Genomic DNA, 26,367 nt, shown 5'->3' with positions numbered 1-26,367 from the left:
ATCGAGCCTCCTCCTCTGCGCCTTGGCCTCGCTCTCTCCCTGGAACATCCGGCTCTGAAAGAGTGTGTTCGCCTCTGGTTTCCCCAAAAATGTTGGCTCAATGATACAGAAGCATACAGTGCAGATACGTTGTGAAACTGCACGCTCTGTATGGGAGTGTGTGTGTTTCAGTGATGTACGGCTGTATTGATTATGTTCACAATTGCCTCATATACCTCTGCTGCTTGGAGGTAATACAGAATTCACAGAGATGATTTTTTTTAATATCTGCAGTAGCAAAAGTAGACAAAATGGCCAAATCAAGCAAAGCTGATGCACATATATAAACAGATGCACTAGAATATGAATCCAATTTTCTCATATGAAAAATGGTGGGTGGAAGATAGCCTAATTGAGTAGCGGAACAGAGATAATTGCAGTAAACAAAATAATAATCCACACAGCAGAACTTGTTCATCACAGGCTTGTGTGTTCTCTGTTTCTTTGAGTGTTGGAGCACTTTACAGATGGTGTCTTGACAAGCTGCCAACCAATTCATTTAATCTCCAAGTACAAGGAGAAGGCCACTCAGAACTGGCAGTGCTGCCGTGAAAAACAAACTCTGGCCTTCAGCGTGGAGGTTTGTGGCTGATGGTAGATGTTTGGAGCAAAGTTTGGCTTGAAGGAGAGCCAGAGAGGTCTCGTGACAAGCTCCTTCAGCCTCCCCTCCAGAGGAGAAAGTGTGTCCTACATTAGCTCAAGGAGGCCACCTTGAGTATGACTTGTAGTCTGCAGAACAGGAAGGAGTGGGCAGTGACAGATTGGTTAAATCACTGAGCATTTTATTAAGAAGATCAATGAATATTCGATTACTGCTTGAGTAATTTTTTGATTCAGTTGCTTGTTTGTAATAATACGCTTCACATGATGCCTCCGCAGTTGGCATTCATGCAGAAAAATGCTTCAGAAGTGCTAAAGTGCAGAAGTCATAAAAAAATCACTGTTACAGTGGAAGATTTTGAGTAATAGAGACATGAAGCTTTTTTTTTTTTTTTTTTTTAGAGATACATGCTGTGCACTTATTGTGAGAAGTCTAAGTGAGGGCTTCTCTGTCTGGATGAGAGAGTCCACAGCAGCATGGAAGACTAGTGATTTTGTTGTTTTGTTGTTAAACTGACAACAAGTCATTGTCTCCCTCACTGCTTTGAGACAAAAGCTCAAACTCAAGTCAATAGAAATTTCAACCAAACTTTTACACCAAGCTGATTTCCCTTTGAGCAGTTGCAAAGAAGCGTTTGTTTGCAAAACAGAAATCTCCAATTGTATTCATCTGTTTAAAAAAATCATTTTTTCAAGGTAATATCAATCCAAAAAATCATACTAGTTGACAATTTTGGTCTTTGTGAATTTTTTTTTTTTTTTTTTTTTTTTATTTTGGATGTTACATTAACCATTACGTTCACTATTTTTTTTTCCCTCCAAGAATGGCGTTTATGTGTTTTTGCAAATGAAATCACTGTTAAAAGAAATCCAGGGAGCTTCCCTCCAGGCTGTTTCAGTATCAGTGCACTTTGAGAGAGACGTGCAGAAAAGGCTTTTCAAATCAGGGTTCTGGCCAGATTTATCTTCAATTAAATGAGCCGGGCAATTCTGAGTCCAAATCCTGTATCTCGTGTTTTCTGTGCAGCTTTTCTAAGCATCCTGAATTGGAAGGGCATTGGAAACGTGTGTGCTCTTGTTAACAGAGACTGAACCATTAGAGTCTGTGCTGGAAAAAGATATTCCCTTTTGTTCAGCGTAAGAGCAATTTTTCGAAACACAAGTATTATCCCAAGTTTTAAACATTTAAAAATGCCTTCTTTCTTTCAGACAACACTGGCTGAAAAAAGGCTTACCCTAAACATTATTTTTCCGTACTCTTCACAGTAGATTTTCAATTACAAATTGTTGATTAGTTATTGATATAAGGGCTATTTTTAACTATGTGCTTTGAAACCAATGCAGATTATTTGCAAGCAGCTAAGCCCACTGTTTGGTTTCAGAGTGATTTACCTGTTTCGACTGACTATTAACGAAAATGATCAGTGGCAAGTCGTGTTTTCTATCTTCTCCTGCTGTCTGGATGAGAGAACATGCAGAAACAGGTAGAATATAACTGGTAAGAACAATGGTATTTTTTTGTGAGCTAACTGGGACTATTGACTTTGAACCATGTATGTTGAATCAAATCATTGATTCAGTCAGTCATTCAGTCATCCTACATAATTTTGATGATGTGAAATCTTGCTTATGTTTCAATTAGAAAGACAAAAACTCTGTTTTTCTGACTCCTGACAGTTGCAGGTGACCTTCTCTGATGCAGGACTGCCCTAAAATGTCTGCTGTGTATTCCACACTGGAAACCATGGCATGCTTGTTGTCACCATTTCTGTTATTGTTTTTATTTTAAAAATCATGGATGAAATTGTAGATGAAGGTTTCTGTTCTATTCTGCTCTACAGATATTGATTGGCTTGGTTAAAGCTGTAAATCACGCATCCTAAATCCTTAATTAACTCTATCATGAATTGGTTCCTCCTTGCACTTTTGGAGGTTATTTTATTTCCGTTCACCTCATCCTAAGGTTTTACTTTGTTGTTATAAATGCAAACAAAAATAAATAAAGCAGGACCCTTTTGACTTTTGCAAAGGTCAGATTTCAAGTTATCATGCTAATGCTGTATTGGGTTAATTATTGGGTAAAGTCAATACATATTCCATGAGTTAATCTCATCAGTCTGATTTTATCCAGATTGTTAGCTTAGCTCCAACCTGTTTTGACAGCCTACTTCAGAATATTGAACCGTGGGTGATGGAAAACCCCCCTGACCCAAAGGTTAGAGACCATGCTGATACTGACTCGCACTTTAATGATCACTTCTCATCAGATTCTGCTTCACAATTTATTTCAGTTCAGCCTTATTACTTGCCCTTTGGCTTTTCATAAATCAGTCGCTGTGCTTGCAATGCAAAGCTGAGATGAACCAAATACAGAGCAACTGCACACAAAATGACTTTTTTTTTTCAACCCCTTTAATGATAGCACCAAGCTTCACATCTCAGATGACTTCAAGACATGGGAGTTAGACAGACTAACACCAGAAGAAGAGAGAAAGTAATGTTTTCCCTTCAACTTCTGGGGCTAAACCCAAAGTGAGCCCGAGCCAGCGGGATGAACCAACGACGAGCTTTACTGCAGGGCCTTGGCCTGGTCCAACAGCTGCTGGAAGAGCCTCTCCATCTGGGTGGTCAGAGTCTGGACCTGGGAGTGGAAGTTGTCGGTCAGAGGCTTGACCTGGGTCTGGATGTTGTCGGTCAGAGGCTTGAACTGATCCTCAATGTTGGTGAGGAAGGGCTTCAGCTGCTCCTGGAGCTTCTCGGCCTCAGCCTGGACCTTCTCAACCAGTGGCTGGACCTGGGCTCTGCTGCCCTCCATGTAAGTCCTGTGATTGAGGGAGGCAGAGCAAGAGCATAAGACGATGAAAATCTTTCTCGTTAATGTTGCTAAATCTGACTTGCATTTCAATAAATAAAAACGAATGAAAAAAGCCTTGACAATCTATAAACAAGTGACTCTTAAGCAACATCCTTCTTTGTTAAGCAACTTTATCTTTGAGCCCTAGTTGCCACCATGGCAGGTCAGTGTGTTTAATGATTAGGGTTAGGCCAGGGTTTCTTTAGGTTATAGGTCAGTTTAGCTAGAGTTTTTATCTTTCCCTACATTATACATTTACTTTATCAAAGTTCATATTGGTGGTAAGGATTTAGCATTGCATGCATGAGCTTTGTATGCATTTTGCCCTCACTAACATTTGAAATGTTCTGAAGACAGTTTTTCTTGCTGTAATGGCAGTTCACTCAGTACTAGCCTTCTAGCAGATTTTCTATATTTTAAATTCCATACATTTATATATGTATAGCAGTTCGTCAATTCCGTAGAGGTAGAATCTGCAGAATCTGTGATTTATTCCCTCAAAAAATAATTAATTGAGTTGTCATTCTGTCTCAGTCACTACATGCTTGCAAACATTTCAGCCCACCTACATTTTATTCAGTTTAAACCTGAGGCATTTGGTTGACATTACTATCTGATAAGTCCCGGCGACTTGCAATGACTGAAATAACCGAGTAACCTTAAATTTCTACTTCAATAACTTAACAAGAAAGCAAAGTCAGAAGTCAAAGACCCAACATCGAGATAAAAGATATGATGAACATTCCTCCGTCCATAGAATAATCATGCAGTGTAGTGAGTGTGGCTGTGCTGTACAATTTTCTAATTTTTTTAAGACTGGGACTTACTGGGCCTGGTTGGTCAGCTCAAGAGCCTTCACCTTCTCCACCATGTCGTTGGTTGCGCTGGTGATGGTGACGGACATGTCCTTGATGATCTTGGTGATCATGTCCACCTCAGAGGGGACTTCACGCTTCACCAGGGACACAGCCTCAGTGCCTGCCAACACATTTTGAAGGTTTTGTTTGGATCCACTAAAGTAAGATTGAAACATGACTGAAAAACACTGAAGGAAATTAAACATACTGCCTCAGCTAGGTCTTATCACAAAGACCGAGCAGAACGCACACACACACACACACTGTTTGGTAAGCACCATTTTGCTCTTGTTGACTTTCATGTTTCTACTTCAGATGAAGGATTACACGGTCCTCGGCTGGCTGAAAACATTCTGACCTGTTGCAATGTATAAATAATTCACATACATGATCAGTGCAGTTAGTGTCTTACCATGGGCAACAGCCAGCACAACAACAAGAGCGGCAACAAGGGAGAATTTCATGGCTGCAGATGATGAGAAAGGCCGACCTAGAGGCAAGTTAAAAAAAAAAAAGTCAGAAAAATTTAACAGTTGCAGAGAAAGTATAGCATAAAAAATATAGCAAACTGTATTGAAGAAGGTACTTTCTGCTCCCTGAAACAAGCAAAGCAAAGCCAGTGACATGCACAGTGATGCTGTACATGATGCAAGCATAGAGCAATAGAATAACACTCAGGTTCTTACACTGGTGTCCTGCCAATTCTCCAAGTTAAACTTAGTATAGTTTTACCACATCACATATGAGCAACTCATTCCCATGCACAGCTATTTAAAAAAGAGGGAAAGAAAGACAGAAAAAAAGAACAACGCCAAAGCAAAGCAGCCAGAGACTCACCTTAACTCCTGGGGTTCTTGGACCTGATGGTGCCTTCTGTCAGGGAACCAAGGGCTTTTATAGCTCCCGAGGATGAGTACATCATGGCTAATCACGTTTTAATTGGTTCCCACAGAAGGAAGTGACCTGGCAAGAGGAGTGTAAGCATTGTGTTGGCTGAACCTTGGCACATCAAAGACACAAAGTCCACTGTGTTTGTGTGTGTGTGTGTGTGTGTGAATGTGTCTGAGTGAGTGAGATAGAGATTGAGATAAAGAGAGACATGGGGTGATCAAACATATTGCTGGCTGTTGTGAGCAATTTTTTCTTCAGTTTTTGATTTAATGAATTCATCCACACAAACACTTTCAGTAAGTGATTGAAATGTTCATATCAAGTATTTCATTTTCTATCATATTTTTGGGTGCAACAGTAGGATTGTTTGCCCCCTCCCCTCCCCCCTTATTGCTAATCTGCTTAAAAGGGGGTCAGTTGATGAAAGAGTTACTCAGTTGTTCTGACAAAGCCTTGGCTCAAATTACCCACTGATATCAGTAATTGCGTCATACTGTAGTACAACGTATAGCAAGCTATATCTAAGAGACGAGCTCCTGATAAGCTCATCACTGAAGATAATAGAAACTGAGGGCTGTATGTGTGTTATAGTGCACCGTAGAGTGACCTTTGATTGCATCTTTTTTTTTTTTTAAGTGTCCACTGATGTTTATCAATACCTAGGATATAGCATTATTATCCCTTGTGACATAATCCAAGGTTAGCCTTCATAAAGAGGCACAGGTCAGAGTTTATTAGAATGACATATTACTAAACAAATGACTACCACGAAAAACATCAGGCTCTGCTGTCATAAATCTAGTATTCACCAGCTATCTACTCAGTGGAATGCGTCATCTGCTATCTTGTTTACAGCACATTTGAGTAGCTGCATCATAAATGGGTGATTAAATCATGAGCAGTGTGTTCAAAATAATTCTGGCTTCATTAATTACAGTTGGATAAATAGAAGCGGTCGTCCATTCAGAGCTCTGATTCAGGAAGAGAGATACTCTCACACTATTGCACAATCAGTGTTGTGCTGAAGAGGTGATATCAAGTAAGCAAGAGTGCCTTACAGTGTTCAGTGGATTCAGGTAGAAGCTGCCATTTAGGGCACGTCTTACAGCTGGACACTGAAGATAAAGGTTCACATCTCAATGCTTACACGTTAGTTTAACACTCATATGGTTAAAGTTCAGGTAAACTTTGGGTTATCTTTCCTCACCATACTTTACACTGACTATTCCAAAGGCCATGACAAGGATTGTAGTTTTCATTCTAAAGAAGGGGAGTAGACCATTTTCCATAAATCTTTCATAAACTATCACTTTTCAGGAGATATGGATTCATTTGAAGAATTCTGAGGAAGAAAATAATTGCATCCAACAGTTAATTGTAGTTAATAGATAATTAAGTTATCTTTGGCTATTGGGTTATCTTTGAGGAATGTTGTTACCTTGACAGATTTCACTTGTGTTAAACTTAAGTGAACCCTCAGTGTGACATACACCACATGGACAAAAGTATTGGGAAACACCTCTAAATCACTGATTTCAGGGATTTCATTCAGTCCCATTGCCACAGGTGTATAAAATCCAGCAGGTAGCCATGCAGTCTGCCTTTGCAAACATTAGTGAAAGAATGGCTCATTCTAAAGAGCTCACTGAATTCCAGTGTGGTGCTGTAATAGTAATGTAATAGGATGCCACCGCTGCAACAAGTCAGCTGATGAAGTTGTTTCTTCCTCCTTCCTCCTCCTAAAGTGGAAGCATTTAGGAACCACAGCAACTCAGCCACCAGGGGGCAGCACCACATAAAGTTAGAGAGTGGGATCGTCGAGTGCTGAGGCACATAGTGCATAAAAGTAGCTGTCGCTCTGCTGACTCAGTGATTGCAGAGCTCCAAACCTCCTCTGGCATTAACATTAACAACAAGCCTTACATCACCAAGCACAACGCCAAGCGTCGGATGGAAACGTTCTGTGGAGCGACCAATCACGCTTCTCTATCTGGTGGTCTGATGGACAAGTCTGGGTTTGGTGAACGCCAGGAGAACGTTCCCTGCCTGACTGCATTGTGCCGATTGTAAAGTTTGCTGGAGGAGGGATAACACTATAGGCTGGTTTTTCTGGGCTCGCCCTCGGCCCCTCAGTTCCAGTGAAAGGAAATCTTAATGTTTCAGCTCACCAAGACATTTGGGACAATTCTCTGCTTCCAACTTTGTGGGAACAGTTTGGGGAAGGCCCTTTCCTGTTCCAGCATGACATCTCCCACAGACACACTCCAAAATCTTGTAGAAAGCCTTCCCAGAAGAGTGGAAGCTGTCACAGCTGCAAAGGGGGACCAACTCCATATTATTTCCTATGAATTTAGAATGTGATTTCATAAAAGCTCCTGTAGGTGTGATGTGGAAGTGGCCCAATACTTATAAATACAATAATAGTGTATTTCATGTGTTCACTGATTCTGAGCACAGTGGTGCAATAACTTTTCAGGAAAACTTGCCCATCGCCCAAGTTTATTAAGTCATAGTCTCTTTCACTCCTTCATCCATCCATTTTCTTGCCACTTAGTTAGGGTTGCAGTGGCAACAACGCAAGTAAAACAGCCCAAGAATCCTTTTACCCTGTGACTTTCTACAATTCCTGGGGGCTCCTAGGTGCTCCCAGGATAGGACACATAATCTTTCCTTACCATCTTCTTTGAGGGCCTCCCAGATCACTGAGCTCTTCACCCTGTCATGTTACCCTAGCCACCCATGAGAGAATTCTTATTTCATCCACTTGAACTTCTGTGAAATCAGCTTTGTTATGATATGGTGGCCGTGAATATCACAAACAGCAGAAGTGATAAGGTGCCTTCTTGTCGGAGTCTAACACCCAGCTTGACTGAACATCAAGAATGCAAACACAGCTCTCAAATACAGATAGTATGAAAAAAGCAGGTTTAGCTTCAACCATCATGCCACCCTAAACTCCCACAGCACCTCCCACAGGAAACCTTAAGAATAAAGTCATAGGCTGAAGTCTGTTAAACACATATGAGGTGTAAGGCAGGGATTTGCCCCCATCCTAAATAAGGTTGCTCTTTCTTTCTTTCTTTCTTTCTTTCTTTCTTTCTTTCTTTCTTTCTTTCTTTCTTTCGCACCAAACCTGTGTGAGGTATGTGTATGGATGCGTGTATGAGTATTGATTAATGTCTGTTGGTGACTCTGTGATGTTGTCATGAAATGCCTTTGTGATTATGCTGCAGACCAATTTCTCCACGGGGACAAATAAAAGAATCTATCTATCTATCTATCTATCTATCTATCTATCTATCTATCTATCTATGTCATGTGGAGGACAGCTTATTTCCTGTTTTTGTGAAAAGATTATTAACTGTGCCATGACTGACAAATGATGGTAACGGATGTTAAAGGCTGCACTGACTGATAATGGATGTGTACACTAATTACTGTTTAGCTTCTGCTTTAGAGAGAGGGCAGCTTTTTCCTGTGTGATGCTGAACCTGGATGTGCTGTCTCTGTGTTTTATAACCACTGGCTATACTGTGGTAGTTTGGGCTGTGCACAGGATGAGGAAAGGGCTTTATGCCAGATATTTGAATTACATGCTATGGCCGTGCCTAAGGTCTTATGAAACTACAAAGCCCCAAGTCTACAGGACCTTGCCCATTTGAACCAAGTACAGTTAACCCACTTATGTTCAAATACAGCATTTGTTACGGACAATTTATGGCTTGGCTAAAGGTTCAAAATTCTCTCTGCAAAAAGCAATAGCAGGGCCTAAAGTAGTGGTTACCATTCTGCAAGCATGTATTGTGGGCTACTACCTTAAAAAAACAAACAAACAAACAACACTATATTACATCAATGCCAAATAAACATCCACAGCTATGGTAGAAAGAAAAGTATCATAGTCTTATTCAAATGGTGAAAAAGTAGATTGTCATTTTAAAATTGTGGTGAAAATTTGAAAAATGCTAAGATTAGAATTATGACTCCGAGACTTAGATTATGACTTTTCGATTATTACATATTTTCTTGTGTCTCCTTGCATCCATCAAGCTATAACATCTGAACAAAGAAAAAACTTTGTTAGATAGATAGATAGATAGATAGATAGATAGATAGATAGATAGATAGATTATTCCCAGGTCATCATGTGCAACCATTTCTTAACTCATTCCGTAACACACTGCCTAAACTTGTATGAGGATTCTGAACAGCCTGCCTTGACCAGAGCCTGCACTAGATGGCGCACTACATTTTAGCTTATGGTAAACCCATAAGGTATTACGGCTTATTTAGAAATGTGATTACGGATCAGCTCGTCTGATGGCTGTATCTCTTCGGGTTAGGGAATGGGAACCATGCATGTATTAAATATATTGTTAAAGTTCGCTTTTTTATTTTTACATTACTGCGTTGACCTGACATAGTACAAAATATGGACAGCTATAGTGGTACTTGATATTACTTACTTTTACGCAACCTGGCAACATTCCCCAACCCCTCAGCGCTCATTGCGTACGCATGTTGCGTAGCTCAGCCGCACACACACAGACATCATGGCGGACGTGTTGGACCTTCATGAAGCGGGAGGCGAGGACTTTCCTATGGATGAGGATGGCGATGGTAATATTCGTGTTCATAGCTCTTTCTGGTAGATGTAAATTAATCCGGGATTTGAGATTTGGTGAAAACCAGGAGTCCACAGCAGTGTTACCGAGGCCAAAAACCCACAAATCCACCGCACTGCGTGGTAACAGGCCTGAGAAAATGCTAGCTGATGCTAAGCTAACACGACTGTTTTTCCATTCAAACAGTCTGGCTACTTCGGAAGTAAAGTTCATGGTTACTGTACATTTCCATTTTAGCACATACAAGCCATGTTTTGTCTTGCTTGCTAAAATAGCACCTAACAAACGTATCTGTTAGCTAGCTAGTTATATTACATGCATGATGGACGTTAACATTAGCTAATTGAGGACAACGTAAACTTGAATCAGTCTGGTGTCTGCTGTTTTGTAACGTTAGCTAGGACCCGCTGGGTACATGTTCATTTTGTACACAAAGTCTTCATACTAAATATGATTTGAAAGATTTAAGAGCCTGAAAGTTACATTTATTCAGTGGAGCCACTGTGTTTTGCTCCTCTTGTATGTTATTGTTGGCTAGTTTGGCTTTCCAGAGCAGGGAACTTATCGTCTGCTGGTCTCAGCCACGTTATTGCATTAAAAAAATACCACCTTCATTGTTTTATAGACGGACCAGATCTTTGAATAAACCAGAATTGCGATATTTTTTTCTTATCTACCACACTGTGTGGAAGAACAGTGAAATACACCTTATGAGCAATCGCCAAACTTTGCCGGCATGTGTCTGATGTATGTGAGAAAGTTTTATCATTTCTTTCCTATCTCATTTCTCTAGAAAGCATCCACAAGTTGAAAGAGAAGGCGAAGAAGAGGAAAGGAAGGGGCTTTGGCTCAGGTGAGTAACTTCAGCAGTGATGCCGGGTCATAATGTAATTACAGAAGATGTGACATACGCTGTGTCTTTGTTTTAAGTGATTTCATTTCCCCTTTTCGCTGTTTCCAGAGGAAGGAGCCCGGTCCAGAATCAAAGAGGACTACGACACTGTGGAACAAGATGGGGATGAGCCAGGCCCTCAGAGATGTAAGTGTTGTCGATGTAATTTATTTTACTCAGAACAGTTCAGATTTATGCATGAAATCTGTCTTGACCGGTATAATGGCTTCACTGCCTGTAAATTCTCAGTGTGTTGGCTGCTCTAAATGGGTGAACTCTACAGGTTTTTGGATTACAACAATAGATTAATGTGATATGATATGTGTGTGACAAAAAAAAAACAAAAAAAAAGAAGCTGAATGCGGCTGTGAGAGCTACATTTTTATTTTTCCATGCATATTTTTGCAATGTGCAGCTCCTTTCTTGCAAGTGCAATGCAGCCTTGAACTGAGAGCCTAAAGAATAGAGCTGCACTCCATCAGACTGGAACAGCACCCTTAGGCGGACAGTAGGAAGACACGGTATCTGTGGTCAGGTTAGGTTGAGTCTATTTTGTTTAATCCCTGGGTGCAGCAGTGATTTGGCAGGGAGTGAGGCATAATTATATCTACAATTACTGAAAAAAAAAAAAAAACAAGCTCTCACAGGTTTTTTTTGTCATGCTTACCAATGCACATGTACTTTCTAAAATGTTTTCTTTATAGTTGTGTGAATTGAACACTGCAGCAAGGTTAACTGTCTGAAAGTCTTGGTTGTACATGATGTGACACCCCTAACCCCCTTTTCCGTGTCATTGTTTCACAGCTGTAGAGGGCTGGATCCTTTTTGTGACCGGGGTTCACGAGGAGGCCACAGAGGAGGACATCCATGACAAGTTTGCAGAGTTTGGAGAAATCAAGAACTTGCATCTGAACCTTGACCGCAGGACAGGCTACCTTAAGGTTTGACAAATGCACTGTTAATCTTAGCGTGTTGATTTTAGTGTTAATCTTCAGTGTTTCGTGAAGGGATGTTCACATACAGTCGATGCACACTGTAGTCCTTATATAGTCCTTATATCCACGATCAGATTCCTAATACAGTTTTTATTTTTACCATAAATTGTATCAGGCACTCAAAATATCCCTGTATTTTTAATTTAATTTAATTTAAATCTAGTGCATAGCCATTTTGGATTTTAACCCGTGTATGTGCAGTGCTTAAGAGTGCAGGTCAGGAAGACGCTGATACAATATAAAGATGCTGGAGTCACAATATAACTTTCAGGGGATAAGAACTTGGAAAAGTTCCTCATAAATGACATGTTCCTTACCTTTTTGGTGTGGATTTTTAAAACTAAATTACCACTGTGAGACAATGATGTATTTGTGTTTTATCCTGCCTGTTACTGCACGATCTAACTGATTGTTGGCAAACTAATGGCATTCTTCATATTTTCAGTGGTGACAGTTATATTTACCGTTCTTGTGAAGATACTGAGATACCAAATATCAAACAATCAGTGTTTGTTGAGGCTTCAGTGATCTAACAATGTTTTGAGTGTCCAGAATGTAGCATGTTTTTTTGACACAGTTTGGTTGTTTTCAGTTTTTATACATAACATTTATTAACCATAGCAAATCACCAGAATATTATTGTCCAGGTACATTCTGCCACTCTCCTCTGAGCCACAAGGTGGCAGCATTGTTTTGATAATGAGCTATTAACGAAGCATTTTCTGTGTGAAACCAGCTCTCCCCACAGTCACGCAGGCAGGCATGGACAAATTCCTGCTAAATGATTTTCATCACAGGCCCTTTTTGAAGATGAATGTGATTCATTAACCATTAAACACATCTTAATGTCTCATAAACTGAAAGAAAATGTGTTATGTGGGTTCAGTTTATCTTGAAGATGTTCAGATTGCCTCCAGCCAGTAATGCCGCTCAGCAGTTAATATGACCATGTCACCAGTCAAAATGCAGGATGTTATCAGAATATTCAGTGATCAATCGCCCTGTTTTTCCGTCTTTTTGAAAGTTACTGTGCCAGAAGTAACCCGATATCCCTTTAATTGTCCCCAGGGTTATGCGCTGGTGGAGTATGAGACTTACAAAGAGGCCCAGGCAGCCATGGAGGGGCTGAATGGTCAGGACCTCATGGGCCAGCCCATTAGTGTCGACTGGGGATTCGTCAGAGGGCCCCCCAAGAATAAGAGGAGGTGAGGCTGGTTTGTGTGTATCTGTCTTATACTTGGCCGTTGTGGCAGCAGCAGCAATAACTGGCATGCAAATCAGCGACTGAGCAGATGCACTAATAACTCTTCTGTGTAAATATGCCTGGAGAGTTTTGTTTAAATCTTCACACGGTGCCTTCCTGTGGATGATTTTAATGGTCACAGTCTATGATTTAAATCAGTCTGCTGTTTAAGTCATTGAATTTTTTCAAACAAACCACTGCACATATTTTAACTCTGAGCTGTATTTTCTTGATTCATTTTATGTTTTCTCCTCCACAGGGGCGGCGGAAGGAGACGCAGCAGAAGTCCGGACAGGAGACGCCGTTGATGTTGCCGTTTGTCATCGTTCTGTCGACCAGAGGAGTTGCCTGTCCCTTTTTACAGGCAGCTTCTAAAGTCTCATCTTCCCACAATTACTTACAGCTAATTACAATGTTTCTTTCCTTGTGTTTGATTAACAGGTGTAGGGTGTCAGGTTGTGAAATGTCAGGAATTTAGACAGAGAATTTTTTTTTTTTTTTTTTTTTTTCGCATTGCAGATGGTGCTTTTGAATACAACAAAAGGACATCCATTCAGCTCTGTCAGGGAAACTTTGATTTTCCTTTGAGCACCCATTGTTTTTAAGTAGTGCTTATGTCTGGTTTTCTTATGATTCCCTCTATTTTGGTTCAAGTTTTCCCATGTTATGTGCGTTTTATGATACTGCAGTGTCTTGTTTTGTATCACTTGAGGAAAATTAAACTTTTTAAAATGGACTGTGTGCCCTGTGTGTTTTATTTAGCACTGAAAATGACGTGAACGTTTACGTCATCCTAGATGACCTCACCCCGAGGATGGTCCCGCCCCAATTATTTTGTCAGCTCAAAAGCACCTGTCACTCTGGACTCAGTGCTGCACCCATAGGCCACTTGGACAATTCTCCTAGCCCTTTATTTTTCTACAGCCAATTGGCGAACGAATGTTTTGTACTCTGAGACGCTGATTTGGTGTTTACTCTATTGGGGAACGTCACTCAAAATCCACGACGACGCCCATTGGTTCACGCAAGTGTCAATAGCGTAGATTCCTCTCCGTGATTGGCTGATTCTTGAATGGGGCGGACTCACAAACCTTTCGTTGACATTGTTGTTGTTGTAAGTGGCTAAAGAAATTACTTTGTCGTTGGTGGTCCGGTTTGGGATTTTACGTATAGTGCCACCTGTGAAGAGACCAAAAAGTTAGGAACTGTTGGTGTCGGAAACGTAGAAACTATTCACAAGTTTTTACATAGCGGAAAACTGCATGGTACGATGAAAACATTATCTGCGAGGCCGCTCAAGGTAAGCAGACAAGGGACACTCGACTAAGGTTAGCTAATGTTAGCAACTGAAGTTAGCTGGGTTTAGCCAAGCTAGAAGTAGCCACTTGCTAGCCAGATGTCAGGTTTCAGTCTGTTTACAGCAAAAAGAATAGTTCCCTGGAAGCAGCATGCAAGCACATGCAGAACAATTTTATATTATCACAACTATTTTGTCTGGTATGTGTGTGAATGAAGTTATTGGGCTGTGCACAGCCGGTACATTAGCCTGCTGCGTTTGGACGTTGGAAATGCGTTTATGCACGTTGACGTTAAGAATTTAATTTTGTTCTCCAAGAATAGCCGTAACAGTAATAACGTAAAGTGACCAGGGGATATAATTCATGGACAAGTCACCATTAGCAGCACCGGGCAGCATCTATGTGCCAGAGGCGAGCAGCTTGGCGAGGGGAGTTGGTTGCTAATCATAACGTTAGCTCTATCCAGCTATTGGTATAATGATGCTATTTAATAAATGTGCGTTGAAAAGTTCTGTTAAATTGGTGATTCATTGTGTTTTTGCCGCAGAGTCAAATCAATTCTCAGTTTTGTCCCCGTAGAGTTGGCCGTCACGATCCAAATGTCTCTGCCAGATTTTTAGCTAAAGTGCATGAGTGATGTAAATCGGGAACCGGCTTAGAGCAGTTTGCCAACCCTGTTGCTTAAGTAACCCCTTTTTATTTAGCAACGTATTTCCAAAATGTTATAATTTCACGGGTTTAACTTCGTCAACGCGAACCGGTTAACTTGGTTCAAATAGCAAAGTCAACACGACGCCTTTCTTCACAACCTTGACTCCCGAGTTGGCTGCTTGTTTTTTGGTGCTGTCAGTGTTGCACTCGTTTTGAAACTAGGGCTGGGGCTGCTTGCCGTCATGTCCAACATCACTACAATGAGAGGGTTGCATTACACTTTGGCTTGAATTATTCAGGTCTTGTATTTATGGGCTCTTTTGTGTGCTGCAAGCCCAGGGACAGTCAGTCAACATGAAAGTAGGACAGTGGTACAAGTTCTTTTCTGCTTTTGGCCTATAGAGACTGTTTGTGTTGGTTCTCTAAAAGGCAAGACCCCTGACCTGAAAAAGACCCACAATGACCGACGCCTGTGTCTTTGTGGGTCTTTCTCGCTCAGTCTTGAGGTTAGCTCAACTGTATATTTCATTTCCACATAAGATCAATGCGGCCATGTGTCCTGGCTATCCTATCTGAAACACAAGCAGAAGCAGCAAATAGGAACTTTGAAGAAGGGACGTATTGTCTGGCAAGAAAAAGAAATGCATCCAGCCCTCCCACCTGTACTCATTCCTTCCAGTGACCACGCGGGTGATGTTTGAAATGCGAAACACACAGGCGACTGCCTAATAGTGGCAAGGAAGTCTGTTCATCGGTGGGTAGCAGGTTGGGGAATTAGCCGCCTGTCTAATGCAAGTAAACACTGTCTGTTGCTGGTAAATTTGTCTATTCTACAAGCTGCTTTGGCACGTAACCAGCCATCTTTTTTCATGCTTATTTCTTTGGCTGATGAATTTGTGAAAGTGTCCTGTCAGCTCTGTGATCCACCAAGCACTGTGGCAGAAAGATGAAGAAGATTTACTGCACTGGTGATCAGTCTCTGTGAGGGTGTATGAGTTTGCACTGTCAGGCTTCATTATGCAAGTCCTCAGCACCTCAAGGAACATATTGATGCATACAGCAGCACACAGAGCACCTGAGGGTGTCTTTAGGAGTGTGTAACATCCTTTGTGATGCAGTTCAGATTCTGAACTCAGTCAAAACAGAGTACTAGCAAGCTGTGTAAGGACAAAATTATTCTACATTTATTAGGCTATCACTGTACCTTTATTCAACAGGGCATTCCCACTGTGGCGCAATAAAGCCACATTGACAGACAACCATAATGCATTGATCTGTGTTCCCAAAAATGCAGTAAGAGTCTCATGATACATATTAATTAGACAATAGATTGCTAAATGCTCAAATGAACAGGGCTATTATTAGAGATATCCATTCAATAACAGGCTCCATGAGTGCCTGTTCACTGAGCTATTGCAGTTTGATTTTCTTTGGGCTGTTTGAATTTTGATGACCCGAAACATGCAGCTTCCAGTTTGCAGCTTGTCATGCAGTGATCTCCACCAGTATTCAGATGGGCTGCAGCAAATTGTTGACAGGAGTCTTATTTGAATATAATTCAAACTGATGAGATGGCAAGATTGATAAATGTTAACAGCATTGTCAGAAAGGAAAGGTGATCTGATGACTCTTGCTCTGTCTATGTCAAATGCTTTGACATAGACCTATCAGTTTTAAGATGGATATGTGTAGGATCTTGTGAAAAAAAAAAAATACACACACACACACACACACACACACACACACACACACACACATATATATATATATTACATTATTCCTCTGGCGCATTATTCCTCTGACACTTCCTCTGACGGTCCTAGCATTATCGTTTTGAAGGCTAGGCAGCACAAAACTAATGAGTTTATAATTTGTAGTTTCACAAAGACGGCAGTTAATCAGCCTGACTTTGTTTCTCTGGAAAATATGAGTCTGATGTATTACTTTTTCAAAGGCTTTGTTTTCCTATTTTTAATATCTTTAATATATATCTCTGGGCAAGCCCACATTACCAAGCCTCATTGTCCCGGCTGGCTGTGGCCCTTACGGCTGCCTCTGTGAATATAGTGTTTCACAGGGGAACCATGCTGCTTCAGCAACACTGAGGAGATGAAAATTTAAAATCGGCTTTTGCCGGGCTCCCCCAAACAGCTGCTCCATTAGTGTGTATGTATGTCCGTCAGGGATCCAGTGTCAGTTTCAGAGCCAGGCCCATTTGCCCGTCGAGCTATTCCCATAGGATCTCTCAACCCAGAGCTACAAACATGGTCAGATTAATAAGTAAATAGCTCAGTGCCTCTCCAGGTTAGTAGGACAAACACATGACTTTTGTACTAAACATACATGTTCCACTCACTTTTGTAGGATCCAGGCTTAGCCTAGCATAGGCACTGAAGCATAACTTTAACACAGGCCTGGCAGCTCAGCCCTGCTAGTGTTAAGATATTTTGGGCTCACATTCTGGTCAAGATGATAAAAAGGAAGAGATCACAATTTCCACTGCCACACAGCCCTGCATCCTTGTTCTTCATATGTCAGCAGCACAGTTCAAACCAGACGGGAACAGATGTGATATGAAAGAGAAAACTACCTTCGTCCCCATACTGCCACAGTGAGACGGGGATCAATAGGTGGCTTGTCTCTGAGAGGCCTGTGCGCCCAGACAGCAACTCATAAAACTCTTTGGAGCCCCACCCTCCCCGGCCTGGCTGGACGCCTGCCAGCCTTGTGACACAGCAGCCAGCCAGTGCCCAGGGCTGTTTGTGTGAGGGTGGAGAGACCTAGAATCCAGGCATCACCCATCCCACCCTGCTTGCTCTACCTGGGTGCCAGCTGCTCGACTGTGAACACGAAGCTGCAGATACTAGTTCTGGTCTGAATCCCTGCCAAATTGTGGTTGGACCTTCCACATAGTTGTTATAGAGCATAATTGACTATTAAGTAGAATGGGACTTAAATGGCTGTAAAGTTATAATAGCAAGGATCTAGCCCTGTCATACTGGTAAAGCAGCCATAATCTCTTACATCATAAGAGACTGCTCCCTGAATAGATTCTGCAGTATAGATCACATGCTGTGTCGAATGCTTTTTATTTCTCACACTTTCTCCAGTACACACAGGGAGAGAAATTAGCACTAGCCACTAGCCAAAACCTGCACAGTTTGGCTTGTGGCTCCTGAATTTGTCAGCTCTCTGTCAGCCATGCTGGCACAGAACAGTGAATCATTGGCAGGTCCTGTTTGTTGGGTAAATCTAGTTAGCTGGTATAATAGCTGAAGTGACAGGCGGGGCAGGAAACTAACAGCAGTGACTGATGGATTTGAAAACCAGCATAACCTCTTGAGGAGAGTGAGATCTGCAGCTGATGAATATACCATCTTCAGCCAGACTTTACTCACATTTGGTTGGTGGGTGGTGTTTGTTTTGTGCTGTGGTGGCAGGTGAATTTTGGATTTAGTTGCCATTGTGGCCTGTAGACAAAAAAAAAGTTTCCTGTCCTCATTACTGGACATCAGTCCCTCCCACTCTGTCATGTGGATCCAGGACAGCAGCAGTAATCCCGCTCGCTGCCCTGATGAGGAGCCTCTCACCCAGGATGACATCACACACAGATTGACGTAAAGTCATTCTGCTGTGCAGAGTGCCTGGCCCGTAGCACGTGGGGATTCACATGAGCATTAGTGCTCCCCGCCTGTTGAGGCTGGTACTCGCTTAGCCACTGGCTTTAGATCTAGCTATGTTTGGCTGGCTTTACATTTGCTTAGCATCTGAGTGTTTGAATCTGTCTTGTCTTGTCATAGGGCACTCGCCAAGTTTAGATCAGTTTCTTTTCTACAGAGTAAGCCTATTTGAAGCTGCGTTGTCTCTTTCAGCAGCACTTATGTTTTGTAGTAGAGGAATAAATATAGTTATTTAAAGCTGTACAACCAAAGGTTCAGGTTAGCTTGTAGGAAATGTCTTGCATTCCTTAAGGGTTAATGTGCAAATTAAGCCAACAGTTGGCTCCCATTCCTTCTAAATGTGAATTATGTAATGATAAGTGCATTGTTTGTACACTTAAACGCACATGAGTGTACAGCATTTCCAAGGCCCACTGTCAACCTTGAATCGTCATATTTCCCAAACACTGTCTGAGGGTCCCTGAATGCAGCACACCCTGAGCTTTCCCAATGTCAAAATGTTTCTTCTTGTTTGTCTCTCAAAAACAACTCTAGCAATTAATTGCAGCTAAATCAGACAGCAATGACAGCTACTTTGAAGAATAGCTATCATTAAAATTGCTTATTTTCAGGTCACAGCAAAATTTCGTCCTGTGACTGGGTGAGGGGGAAATGCACAGCGAGTGCCTGTGCCATTTCCCCCCTCTCTTGGTGTTTATGTTTTAGGCTGGTTTTCTAGATCTCTGGCAGGCATTATAAAAGTCCGTATTTGGGAAAAAAGTAGTAACTTAGTTATTATGTAGTATCTAGGGATGCACGATAATCTCAGCATGACATCAGTATTGGCCGATATTGGCTTTAGAAATGTTAGTATCAGCCTGAAATGATGATTTCTGCTGATATGTGAAATAGGTCAAATCTGGATGTAGCCATTGGAAGGATTTTCTCAGGAAGAGCATCATTCAAGCCATTCATTTCAGTTTGGATGAATCCTACGTTTTTGTTTGAAAGAAAATGTTAGGCTGTATAAAAATAAATATTGCATGTTTCTATATAACCCAAGTTAAAGTAGTTTTCTTATTATGCCCAATGGAATGTGTACATTTTGTGCATTTTATGTCTGCATCTGCCAGTGGGCCTACACAAATAGAGCAGGCATAATAAACTGCTAATTCCACTGCAGGAGAGACTTGATGTTCTCTGCAGTTGGATGGAAAAATGTGTGCATATATCGGTATCAGCATCAGCCAAAAGAGCTGAAAAACACTGGCAAATTGGACATCGGCAAAAACTTGTGCATCCCTTATAATAACAGTGCTTTCACGTTTTTTATTTACCATTTATTCTCCTGCTTCAAGTCTCTGATAAGCTTTAAATGTGATAATAGAAGAGACACCTCACACCTCAGAGAAGTTTATCAAGTGTTTTTCTCCCCATTTAATGTTGTCCACTCTGGTACAGAGGGGAGTGGAAAAAAGTCAGGAGCAGAGAGGAAAGTAGGAGATTGATGATACAATATAATATAGCTCAATATAGCCCACAAGCTTGACAGCAATTTGATCAATAGGCTGATGTTTAGTGGTCTCAGATAATGTGCTTTTCATTTTATTTGTTTATGTATCTGGCTTGCACATTATTGACAAACAAATCATTATGATTTTTTTCTGACTATTTTGGTTAGAATATGAATACTGGATGTTTTTCCCCTCAGTGCTTAAGAAGTGTTTGTGATGGTTCGGAAGGTTCAGGTTCAGATGCAGACACATGCAGAATTGGTTCACCTTGAAATATAATTCTCAGCATGGAACTTAATTTTCTAGACCACGAATTGTACATAGCAAGAATGCCTCACTGAATAGTGGGTATGCAGGTTTTCAGCTTCCTTCCCCTTTCCACAGTTTTTGCTCTGTCCATTTAGGCAGAATAGGACCACTGTGACTTTGATCATTTTAATGTTAATTGTACAGTCTTATCTGTCTTGTGATTCACTGGTGAAATTCTCCACCCTTTGCTAATGAATAGGTGGTCAGTGTTCGGATGGATGCACAGGCTTGCATTTCTGCACAAAGGCTAAAAATCAATAAAAGAGGCCGCTGGGGCAAAATAAGGACTTCACGCCCACAGAGTCTGGAGTTTGGGTTGGCATTTTTTCCGGAGTACTGAAACCAGGGCATATTGTTCACCAAGTGAAACAATTCATCCATTTATCCGCAGTGCTCTAGGGGCAGAACACCAATATTTGTCTGAACGCTCCATGTAGCCAAACTCCGTCTGTGCTTTTTTCTTCTGTGTACAACTTTAAGGCATTGATGTATTGATAGCAGATGAGCTTTTAGTTTTGTTACTTACTCTTGCAGAGATCAAATACCCGTATTATATTCTCTGCTCTTGGACAAGCTGTGTCAGATGCCATCCTGCAATAGCACACAATATAAAATGGTTTCTGTATGGATTGAGGGATCAGCACCAGTGACCCCCTGCTGCTTTCTGTACTGCAGCTTGCTCCAAGTGGCTGTTAATTAGCACTCCTTGTCTTGACTGGTGACTACTGGGCCTGACTACAGCGACATGCCCAGGGCGCAGACCAGCGACCTCTGAGCCTGGCTCTAATAGACTGACTGCCTTACAAACTCACTAAACAGGCAAGAAGGGAAGGAACTTAGGTTGTTCCATACTCAGAACCACATCAGTTTGAATCACTGGAAGGTCCCAAGCCGTGCTTTGTTAGAAATGGGAAGTCATCCTGTTCATGAGAAAACACATAGCCTATACATTTTTCAACAGAAACCGTCAAAACAACATTTTTGTCCTGAGTATTTGCATTTGAGGAGGCAAGACTCCCATGATTTGCTAATTTTTTTCTATCACTGAAATAAATTCTGAAGATGTTTTTGTCCATTATAGTTTAGTTGTCAGATTGTAAAATGTATGTGTCGCTAGGGATGTCACAAGTAGAAAATGAAGCAGCCCAATAAAACAATGTTTGCAAATGAGATTAACTGTATGAAATGTCCTGCTGTAACAGTAAATACAATACTATGATTATGTACTCTCATTTTGATTTGCAGTTGTGTAAATATGATTTCATCTTTATGAGTTTCAAGTAATTTATATTGGCTAAAGCTACGTTGGAATAGATAAGTAAAATAGCAGGAAAAGAGAAATGAGTTGCAAAGGGAGGCATCAAGTCAATACCATAAACACTGGCAGTGGTATCATTTCCAGACTTTTGCTTTTGACTTTGTGCCGAAGTATCAGTTCTTGTGATATTCCTACCTGTGATTGGGTTAAATTGTCCTTCACTGAAAAAGTCAATGCTGAACATGCTTTTTGTCCATCAGAATTTGAGTAGTCAGAATGTGAGTAGCGTTGACCACACTGTCACGCTGAGCAGGATTTGTAGAAACAGTAGGCTGAGTGAAATTGTGAGACCTCTGCCACATGCTCTGCTACACCATGACATCAGCTCTCAGACACTTTGATAAACACTTGTGCTCAGGAGGTAACATTGCCCATTTGAACTGGCTGAACTCCGCTGTTGCTGCTATGCTCCAGTGAGTGTCAGCAAGATGCAATTTGGCCTGCATTAGGTAGAATTTAACTACGAGGCACCTTACTTTACCAGGTATGCCATCTCAACAGCCTGAAGCTTGGCCTGGTCTGTGAAAACAGTGCAGCCTGAAGAGTATTGTTCCAACGCTGCTTACAAAAATGAGACTGGCTAGTCACTTGGGTGTTGAGCTACAAGAACACTGATGATGTCACCCATTTATTTATTTCAATTGAGACGTGACAAATGTAGGCGTTCAGTTGTCCGTTTTCTCCCTCAGTGTTTTTTCTGTTTTTTTGGAACTCTGCACAGTGCAGTTTCTATCTTTAAACTGTGATTGTGACGGGATTATTTTTAGTCTATTTGAAAAAAAAAAAGAGGTTGCACTAATTCTTAGCACCTCACAGATTAGGTGGTGAATCTCTAGATGTGCTTATGAACTGTTGTAGATTAGGTCAGGGTATAAGCATTTGTCCAGAGTGAATTGCATAGCAGATTGGTGTTGAGAGAGAGTGCCTGTATGAACAATTCGACCTGTTGTGTTTACAATACAGAGAACATTTTACTAATAATAGACACAGACTACTTTGTGAATGCCTACATTTTTTCTATCCCACATTTTACACGGATTCTGTTGGCTAGGCCTATTTTTAGATGCGATGAACTCCATTTAGTTGTAATAGCTTAACCAGATGTTTCAAAGCTACTGCCATGCAAAACGGGTACAGTAACATGGCTTTTCGCCCAACACTCCAATCAATAAAGCCTGATGTCAGATTCTTGATCTGTAAGTGGATCTGTTTTTGTTCTTCCTGTTTGTGCCCAGAGGTCTTTTGGATAAGAGGATTGGTTGCTGACTTCAGATGGATCAAGTTCGGATGTTTCAGAGCCAGCATGCAGAACAGGGAGGCGGCTAGAGGGAAGTCAAAGTGGGCAAATTTTTGAGTGGTGACTGGACTTTGGGCCAGCCTAGCTTCAGCAACGCGGCCTCTGAGAGGGTGGGCACGCTTTGGAATCTCTGACATCAGCTGTGTGTCTCTGTGAGTGTGTCTTTGTGTGCATTGAGCCTGGTGTTTTCATACGCATTTCACACCCAGCCGCCCACAGCTGGTGGTCAGGCCTTCATCAGGTTTGGAATGTCCCAACTCCACATTTTGCGCTGGAAAAAATGTCCACCTTAATGAAACTTGTATTCAGGTTTAACAAGTTATTTAAGTTATCTCGCACCCACTGGCAGACGACCCCCCCTACCCCCATATTTTTTTACCCCCTGCTTCCCGCAGGAAATAGGTGACATAATCTCATCCCACTGGCAGGAGTTTGAATCTTTTTTTTTTTAATTAATTAATTTATTTTCTTCTTTAAAATAAAATAACTTGTTAAGATTGTCACTTTTTTCAGTGTGGACCTAGGCAAGTGGTGAAAGATAAGCAGTGTCCTTATTTGGGAGAAAAGGGTAGCCAGTTGTTCTTGTTACAGCCATATTTGGGTTATTCGCTCCATCAGATAAAAACTTAATGGTCTTCAGTTCACATGAAGAGGCAGTTTTCAAGCTAACAGACTTGAGGTGGTCCACTACTTCTTATAATTCACTTGGTCAACAACAGCTCTGTGAATGTTCTGCTGCTGTGGTTCAGTGGGTTTTCATTGATTTTTCTCCAATGACCAGCTTGCTTAGTATTTCCTTCCTTTTAGGGAAATGGTCAAATTCCAATTTTCTGTATTGATTTCTGAGATATAACCAAGTGAAAACATTAGTCCCCCCATCTTTACTGATTAAGCACATTTCCTTAGCTGAATGAGGGAAGCACTAATGGTAGCATTACCAATGCAGTAATGGCCAGGGAGCTGCAGACTGACAGACTAAGTTTTGTGAATTGTTGTGCTTTGCCTTTCTTGTTTATATCTATGGTCTTTGTCCTTTGTGATGGACATGTGAAAATCACTTTACAAATAAAATGGAAAAGAGGCCAAGCATTGACTTACTTTACTATCCAAACCTCACCCTGCAACTGTCTTGTCCAAACCTTGTCCAAAACCATTTCAACGCAGTGCTTATTGTATGTCATCATGTAAGGCCTGGTAATGCGAGTCCTTATGATGCGCCTGAGATATGATGGATTCATCTGCATTCAGATTGGACGCCGATGATGCTACAGAAAATGTCAGAATTGGTTGTGATCGCTACTGCTTCTTTTCACAAGCACGGCTGTTTTTCTGTGGCATATCGAATGTACCCTCACTTATCTGCGTTGTGTTATTGACTAAACAACTGTAAGGTTGTCACTAAGAAAAGCACTGTCCATCGTAGCATGAAAATTGTGCTATATTTGAACAAGGCCTTTTGTTGCTGTGCTTTCCATTGTGTTTCTTGTCACCCTTATCACTATCCCCTACAGCCTTGGACAAGCATTGTAGCATGCCTCTTTTTTGTCTGTTTGTGTTTTTCATGTTATGAGGGACTGAGGCAATTCATCTTCCAGCAGAGCCATGTTCTTCTGACATATCAACATATCAGCAGTTCCATTATAGTGCTGCATTCAGCAGAGTCGCAGTCTTCAGAAAGGAAGAAGTGGTTTTTGTGTGTGTGTGTATATGTATATGTGTGTGTGTGTGTGTGTGTGTGTGTGTGTGTGTGTGTGTGTATATACACATACACATATATGTGTGTGTGTGTATGTGTATATTATTATTATTATTATTATTATTATTATTATTATTATTATCATTACTATTTTTTTTTTCAGTTTTCCCTTTTCTTCTTCTTCTGAGCAGTGCTGCCCAGCCTCCTTCACAGATGTAGCTTGGAGGTTATGTAATGAGTCAGTGTGAGCTGACTGGGCTCTGTCAGTAACCAGATTACTGCACTTCACAGATAAAGACAGCTGAAGAACAGCAATCTCACCACACCTTTGTTTTTCTTCCTCTTCTGGTTTCCTTCAGCGGCAAGGTGTTTACTGTGATTGATTGTTCACCACAGTCCCAGCCCTATTTCTGGCACATATTGTAAGAGAACATGCCTGAGTCACAGAGAGAGGGAATTACCAAGAAAAGCACTTGCCGTGTTCACTCCTACAAGCTTGTTTTTTTTAAATTTTTATGTGAAAGTCTGTGGTTGTAAGGACAATTAGCTATGCTTATCACAGAAATTCTGAGCGCTTAATTTGATTGACTTTGACAGTCCTGATAACATTACAAGAGTACTTCAGTCTGCTGGTAAGTGCATCAATAATGGGAAGGCTAATGTATTTCCTGTCTCTCCAAATTTCCCTGATAGGCTGTCAAGACTTGTTGCTGTGTCCAAAGGTTGGGAGGTTCCACTTCCTAACTCACCATCACAAAGATGGACGCACAGTGCCTGACACTAGTCCTGCCAGCCTCCCTTACTCTGTTTGCTTGCATTATGCTCCTTATCTCATTACTCATTTGGTTTTGCAATGCTGAGAGGGTGTTTTACATGTGCTGAGATCACAAGAAAGGTTTATGTGATTGAACTAAAATAGAACTGACACATTTATAGACCTGGTCATCCATCATGGCCTGACCATTAAAGGAAAAAAGAACAACTCAAACGTCCTCATTTGGTAAAGTCTAACCACAGGCTGTGTGGATAACAAAATAATTCCAAAGCTTGATTCATTGTTCAACGCAGTCCACAATCGTTTCACTTGAAGTAGAAGTGTGCTCCTTTCGGTTTTCGGGCCCCATCTGCTCTGCCTCTTAACTGTTAAGCGAAGCTCATGTTTCACATGATTAATGTAAGTGGGCCAAACATGAAGTGGTGAATCTTCTACTATGGAAAGGTTACAGTCCATGGCCCTGTTTCCCTCCTCCCTGGAGACCCAGGTCCATCTATCTTAATTTTGCACGGTTGTGGAGAGGCAGGTTCTCTTTAATTGGAAAACGTTTTGCTCACCTCAGAGGACCCAGCCTTTTCCTTGACCCTGTGTGTCATTTTGTTGTGTTGTGCTTGTTTGTGTGGAATGTTATGAGGTGTGTGTATGTGTGTGGGATGGGGAGTGGTGTCATGTTGTGTGTGTGTGGTGTAGTATAATATTTGATCTGTGGTGTCATATAAATTTCCTGCTTTTTAAACTATGATGTACAGCGCATAATCCACTTTTTGGGATAAGGTTATGATAGATAGATCTAGTTCTTGGTGTTCTCATAATTTGGGCCATGTCATATTGAGCAACCCTGCATGAATATGCAA

General features: G+C 41.2%; 3 protein-coding genes across 6 annotated transcripts in view; 2 read left to right on the top strand and 1 right to left on the bottom strand.

Annotated features, from left to right (window-relative positions):
• Positions 1-3,109: 3,109 nt before the first annotated feature.
• Positions 3,110-5,205, bottom strand: LOC115373996 (type-4 ice-structuring protein LS-12-like). Its single transcript, XM_030072677.1, has 4 exons — positions 5,188-5,205; positions 4,763-4,840; positions 4,321-4,471; positions 3,110-3,461 (listed from the first exon to the last, which is right to left on the bottom strand). The coding sequence occupies exons 2-4, from the start codon at positions 4,812-4,814 to the stop codon at positions 3,209-3,211; spliced, it is 456 nt and encodes a 151-aa protein (XP_029928537.1). The 5' UTR covers positions 4,815-4,840; positions 5,188-5,205; the 3' UTR covers positions 3,110-3,208.
• Positions 5,206-9,708: 4,503 nt separating this feature from the next.
• rbm8a (RNA binding motif protein 8A) lies at positions 9,709-13,732 on the top strand. The gene is made up of 6 exons (XM_030073277.1): positions 9,709-9,861; positions 10,660-10,719; positions 10,828-10,905; positions 11,563-11,699; positions 12,822-12,958; positions 13,256-13,732. The coding sequence occupies exons 1-6, from the start codon at positions 9,795-9,797 to the stop codon at positions 13,302-13,304; spliced, it is 528 nt and encodes a 175-aa protein (XP_029929137.1). The 5' UTR covers positions 9,709-9,794; the 3' UTR covers positions 13,305-13,732.
• Positions 13,733-14,114: 382 nt separating this feature from the next.
• otud7b (OTU deubiquitinase 7B) overlaps positions 14,115-26,367 on the top strand; it is a 34,035-nt gene continuing 21,782 nt past the window's right edge. For all 4 annotated transcript variants that reach the window (XM_030072267.1, XM_030072266.1, XM_030072264.1 and 1 more), the window contains exon 1: positions 14,115-14,296. The gene's annotated coding sequence lies outside the window, so the exon portion shown is untranslated. The remainder of the gene's footprint in view (positions 14,297-26,367) is intronic.

This window comes from Myripristis murdjan, chromosome 16 (genome assembly GCF_902150065.1).
Source record: "Myripristis murdjan chromosome 16, fMyrMur1.1, whole genome shotgun sequence".
NCBI classification, from domain to species: domain Eukaryota; kingdom Metazoa; phylum Chordata; class Actinopteri; order Holocentriformes; family Holocentridae; genus Myripristis; species Myripristis murdjan.
This window is presented reverse-complemented; position numbering and strand designations above follow the sequence as displayed.

Excerpts from the sequence above, each read along its gene's own strand:
- rbm8a (XM_030073277.1), top strand. The coding sequence starts at position 9,795 with ATGGCGGACGTGTTGGACCTTCATGAAGCGGGAGGCGAGGACTTTCCT. Across the intron at positions 9,862-10,659 it reads TATGGATGAGGATGGCGATG|AAAGCATCCACAAGTTGAAA; the intron begins GTAATATTCGTG and ends TCATTTCTCTAG. Across the intron at positions 10,906-11,562 it reads TGAGCCAGGCCCTCAGAGAT|CTGTAGAGGGCTGGATCCTT; the intron begins GTAAGTGTTGTC and ends ATTGTTTCACAG.
- LOC115373996 (XM_030072677.1), bottom strand. The coding sequence starts at position 4,814 with ATGAAATTCTCCCTTGTTGCCGCTCTTGTTGTTGTGCTGGCTGTTGCC. Across the intron at positions 4,472-4,762 it reads TGTGCTGGCTGTTGCCCATG|GCACTGAGGCTGTGTCCCTG; the intron begins GTAAGACACTAA and ends ATGTGTTGGCAG. Across the intron at positions 3,462-4,320 it reads GAGCTGACCAACCAGGCCCA|GACTTACATGGAGGGCAGCA; the intron begins GTAAGTCCCAGT and ends CCTCAATCACAG.